Source organism: Crassostrea angulata, chromosome 5, assembly GCF_025612915.1.
Source record: "Crassostrea angulata isolate pt1a10 chromosome 5, ASM2561291v2, whole genome shotgun sequence".
NCBI lineage: Eukaryota > Metazoa > Mollusca > Bivalvia > Ostreida > Ostreidae > Magallana > Magallana angulata.
The window spans coordinates 21,605,409-21,610,946 of NC_069115.1; the positions used below are offsets into that span (position 1 = coordinate 21,605,409).

The 5,538-nt window shown below is 30.9% G+C and overlaps 1 protein-coding gene across 1 annotated transcript; it reads right to left on the reverse strand.

Moving 5' to 3' along the window:
- Positions 1-1,144: 1,144 nt before the first annotated feature.
- Positions 1,145-3,760, reverse strand: LOC128184172 (lectin BRA-3-like). Its single transcript, XM_052853538.1, has 4 exons — positions 3,451-3,760; positions 2,728-2,804; positions 1,687-1,762; positions 1,145-1,407 (listed from the first exon to the last, which is right to left on the reverse strand). The coding sequence occupies exons 1-4, from the start codon at positions 3,758-3,760 to the stop codon at positions 1,187-1,189; spliced, it is 684 nt and encodes a 227-aa protein (XP_052709498.1). The 3' UTR covers positions 1,145-1,186.
- Between the last annotated feature and the right edge of the window lie 1,778 nt (positions 3,761-5,538).

The window sequence follows — 5,538 nt, forward strand, 5'->3', positions numbered from 1 at the left end:
CCCGCTTTCTTGGCTATCCCGTTCTGGAACGTTCTATCCTATTCTCTCACCAGAGGTCGTGCTTTGCAAGCGTCTATCCATCAAAACTAAAATCGCGCATTCAAGAAACGAATTGTCTTATTTTATTTATTGTAAACTCTGAGCAAGTCCATAGTAGATATATTCAATCTTTACGTAATCATTCAATATTATTTCATTGCAAGTATATATTTTGATGCTTATCCCCACTGACTTGGATCTGCCAAATCGTGTCCATCACCTTACTCTGAATTTTTGCTTTTTCGGGCTGGTCTATCGAAAATGAATGTAGGTCACAATAATTACTTTTAAGATAAAATTCAGTTATAGCTTACAAGTGTTCAAAAACAAATGGAATATGCAGTTACTCTGGTGCAGGCATTTTTTACTTTATTTGCAAAAAGCATAGATAATTCTGCTTCATACAAGTTAAAGACCTTTATCTTCGAGCTAGAAACTTGGTTTAAGGTCAACGGAAAACATTTACCTAAAGACACTCTGTGAGTGAAGTATGAATTTTATTGGGCAAATGAAAAAGATATGCTCAGGACAAGTGGTCTTTGACAGACTGATCACTTTAGTCACCTGCAGAGTGGAGCCCTGATAGAACAATTGTCATTAAAGTGTCCAGTACATTCTAATGAACTGGTTGACATTGTGACGAGTGTGATGTTGGGGTATATTGAATACCACATATCTTGTTATAATTTTTCAAATATCACGGTTTATTTATATCAAGCTAAAAGTCGCTTTGTATATCAAATGATAGATCAATCTAAAGTACGTAAGTAAATGTGTTCATTTGTTACATGACTTATATTTTATGGAATGACTTATTATCTGCGACAAAACATGTAAACCCTCGTATATGTATAAAACTTTCAAATGTATGCTAACAAAAGATTTGGTTGTATTGCATTCTATTTACAAGATCTCATCTGTCCAGTAAAATAAACTACATGTACTAATGATATTTTTATTTTCATTCATTTTGTGGCATGGGCAAACATCCGTATCTCGTTACTCTCTAAATCACAGGATAAAGCCGACCAGTTGTATAATCCTTCATAAACCTTAATAACTCGTATGCAATTGAAAAAAATAATCGTAAGAATCCAAAATAATTTTAAATATGTATTTTAATGAAATTTCAACTCCAATTTGCAGTTCATCCTTCGCAAATAAAGGAATATGTCTTAGTACAGGAAAGGATAAACCAGCGATCTGTACTACGTTTAATGACTCCACAATTGTCAGTTTCTCCTTCAAAGGGTTCTCCCGATGCCCAGAAGGTGAAGTTGGGTGCACTACGGGAATGTTCCCAGTAAAACTTTCCCTCTGAAGTTTCATCAGTTAGTCCTATCCACTGTCTTGAGCTTCCTTCTGTAACTATTATTGAAATCAAAATATATGTTGTTTCCAGAATCGTTAACGTTAAAGGTAACCCAAGTACGAAACGGTCGTGAAGTTAGTTTTTTATAATTAAAACAGAAGTTTAAGAAGGAAACTTGACTTAAACCAAGTTTATGGTATGATATTCAAGGCCATACACTTATTTAATAGAAAAAAAATAATATTTTCGCTTTAAAATAGGACATTTTCCTTAATCTTTTTACAGAGCTCTTCGTATAAAGGTTAATAAAATTAAAAAAAATGGCCACAGATTACCTTTGGACTTGATCCAGTCGTGCTCCTCACGGCTCTCTATCTCCACAAGGTAGGCATTCATCATGTTACAGGCATTCTTCAACGCCAATTTTTTGGTATTATTTAACACATGTATTATGTAAATATATGAACAAATTACTAATCTTAATAGAGTATAATCATAATGGATACATTCTACAGAAATCTTTCCCGACTTCGTTGCTAAGTAAATACGCTGCTTACAGGATTGCTAAAACTTTGCTAAACAATGTGTATGTTGTTGTTTCATTTTATGGATTAAATTGTTGTGAATACATGTATATCACAATTTCATGTTTATTTCGTGTTAATGTTTATGTTTATGTTTTTATAGGTTTGATTAATGTCCTAGTAATGTTAATGTTTGTCCGTTTTTGTCAGCTCAAAGTGTTTTGTTAATGTTTAATCCATTTTCCGCTTTTGTCCAAATGTTTACTTTTTGTCAGTATATAACTAGAGGATGTAAGTTAAGCAGAAGACAGTTGATTGAGAGGAGAGAAGAAAGGGTTTGAAGGGGTTTAATACAGATAGAGTATAGTTTATTTTAGCAAATAAAGCTTTAAGTTAGGGTTGGGAGTGAAATTTCATAATCTCGAACTAGATAAGACAAGTTAAAAACTTAGAGATATCCAAGTATTCGAGATATCAATGGTGAATTACGTAAAAGTGTGAACATGTTTGTATGTATGATTGTGTCGTGTGTCAATTATCTTTAACAATGTGGTAAGTTATTCATGCTATTGTTTTCAGTCTAATATTGTGTTGTATTGTTGATTTATTTATACATGTATGTGTTTATTAAATGTGAAAAAAGAACAAGGAGTTCTTATTTAGCTAGAACTTCAAGAATAGTTCGCCACATAAATAATGAAATAAAAATTTTGTTTAAATTTAACTTGATAAAGTTTAAATTAAATTTTTATTAAAAGTGGAAAAAGAAAATAAGAAACAAGCCGTTTTTATAACCAGTAAATGTACATGCGTGAGTATATATGAAGATCACGCTTACATCTTATAACATACCTTTGCACCCTCCCATTCATTTAGTCTACTTGAAAAGCAGTATCGGTGTTCCCCATAAGAACCCCATTCGTAACACGCTAAAAAGGAATCATAAGAAAGAAAGCATACAATAAAACATGATACATAGGTTATTCAACGATGTTCTTAATGTTAGTATTATTATTTGGAAAATTAAAGGCCAAAATTTTCTCACATAGACTGTTAAATATTAATGAAACGGATGTACGTGCGTTTTCTCGGGGTTTTTTCTAACATAATCATGAACCATTTTAAAAAGATTGATTAAACTCTATCTGCAGCAAGACAGTTATTCATTTAAAAAAAATGTACTGCTTATGTCAATTACTATTTTGTCTCAAAGTCTTCAAATGTATTATTTGACTCAATCAGAAAAAACAAAACTAATATTTATTTAAAAGTGATGATGCATATTTAAATAATAATTTTTTCAATAAATTATGAATAACGCAGAATTAACGGACCATATTCACGTGCTACTATTACTAACCATTAGAGCTGCTTTAAAATTTGTGATATGATTTGTTTAGCTACAAACCATGATTTAGTAAAGAAAATATCTATATATTTTATCTATTGAATTTTGGTTCTTTTCTATATTTTTATATAGAGTTCTCCTTCTAAGGAGATTAATAGGGTCTTAAAATGGCCATGGCCATCGAGCCTTCTTAACTAACAATAAATTGTCAAAAAAATTCCACTTACTTTGATTGGAAAGATTAACGAACAAACGCCAACCTGTTTCATTGACCGTCATTCCAAACGGATAACATGAATCATAAAGAAGACAGACCCCTGTTATTAGGTTGAAGCTGAAACACTCGCATCCTTTCTCACAGAAAATGGCACATCTCAAAATTGATTCCGAAGAAACGTTGGCGGCAGGGGTGCGTTCCGCTAGAGAGTTGTCAAACTCCAACTTTGCCTGAAAATATTGTGACAATGAGGTTTCTGGTTTTACTGTAATTATTACAAATTTAAGCAGCAGTTGAAGTCGATCATCATCCAACCACATGATTTATACTGTGGAGAATCCTGGATCTGTTGCTGGGACTTTCATAACAGTGAATATTTATACGATACTTTTCAATCGCATCGATACGTACCCGCTGCCTTATTGGACAAACTGTTTCTGCGCCGCTATCATTGCAACGTACTCTTTAAATATATTCATTATATTATAACGTTTTAATTTCATGTATATAAAGAATGTGTGACGAACTAAAGTTATCAGCAAACTAACTTAAGTCTGTTACAAGAAAATAAATACAACACTACCTTCTCTGAAACTTCCTATCTTAATCAATAAATTTTTGCCGTCTTTCAGATGTTTTGTGTGGCTTTTGGAAATATATTATGGATGGCTTCCCTTCCTTTTTATCAGTGCCAAAGACTGTCTCTACATTCCAAATATTTTGCGTTATTTGAGGAATAAATGGTTTCGTAAACTAGTTATTTTCTTACTGTAGCATAACTAGTCCTAGGGAAGATTTGGAAGTCATTTGATTCACGTTAGATGGCATGTTGATTCTCATGAGAGCAAAGACAAATCATGACCCTAAATTAAAATGTGTTTTTTTTCCAACAAAACTTCAACATTTACCGGTTCAGGTTGCTTTCAGGTTTTGAATATGTTCTTCAAATCAAAATCAAAAATTATTTAAGTCCGAATATCCTCTGTCATTTTTGAAATTCCACCATTTTTCATCCACCAATTAAAAAATATCTACTAATAAGAACCATATAAAAATTGTAGGCTAATAAGGTTGAAATCCTCTTTATTCTATCGATATAATTTGTATATGGGGTCAATGATCAAATTTTTGAGAAATTTTAACTTGATAGAGTGCAATTTTGTAGTCAACTTCTCACATTTGCTGATTCTTTATATCTAAATTCAAAATGATAAATTAGGATATCAAATCAGGTTTTTGAATAAAATCTTTTTACATACATCAAGAAGTAGATAAACACAACTTTAGTAAAAATAATATTGCTAAAATTTCATAGCTTTCAACTCCAAAAATTAAAAAAAATCAATCAGAATTTCCTCTGTCATAACTTCATTTACAAGTAGTACAATATGCATCAACATTCTGATATGTAATATTTTAGCTTTCAAAATATTTTGAAATGTTTTTATTTATCATATTTCATGAATAAATTTATCAACAATGTGTTATTTAATTTAAAAAAGTATATTGTTAATGATATAATAAATTCAGTATATCTTCGATGCAAAAATGTTATCATAACATGTACATCTGCATGGCATAGGAATAAGAACAGGTCGATTTCTAAATCAAATTTAACAAGATGCTGATTCTTATAGTCTGATAATAAAATCGTGAAAAGTTTACATGAAATGTGGTGATACATGTAACAATAAAGTTAACAGGATTCAAAATCAAAATCCAATGAAACTATACAAACAGGAGCAGAGCAACACAGACCTTTACAAAGGTTACAACAAATATAGTACATCTTATAAATATCAACATTTAAGCTCTAATACATGATTATGTAATTATCCTAATTACATCGTATTATCATAAGCTACTCAGGTTGACACTAAACATTATCGTGAACAATTAAATTCACATATGGAAAATGAAAATTACTAAACTGCCTCTTATAGATTAAAATCAGATTCAATCCTTTTCTAACAATAATACAAACAACAAAATATGCATGTATTTATCTAGAATATCAAATTTCTACGATATATCATTGGTAAATGTTGATGACGTTTAAAGTCTTACTGTGACACAGACAAGATCGATGATATAAACT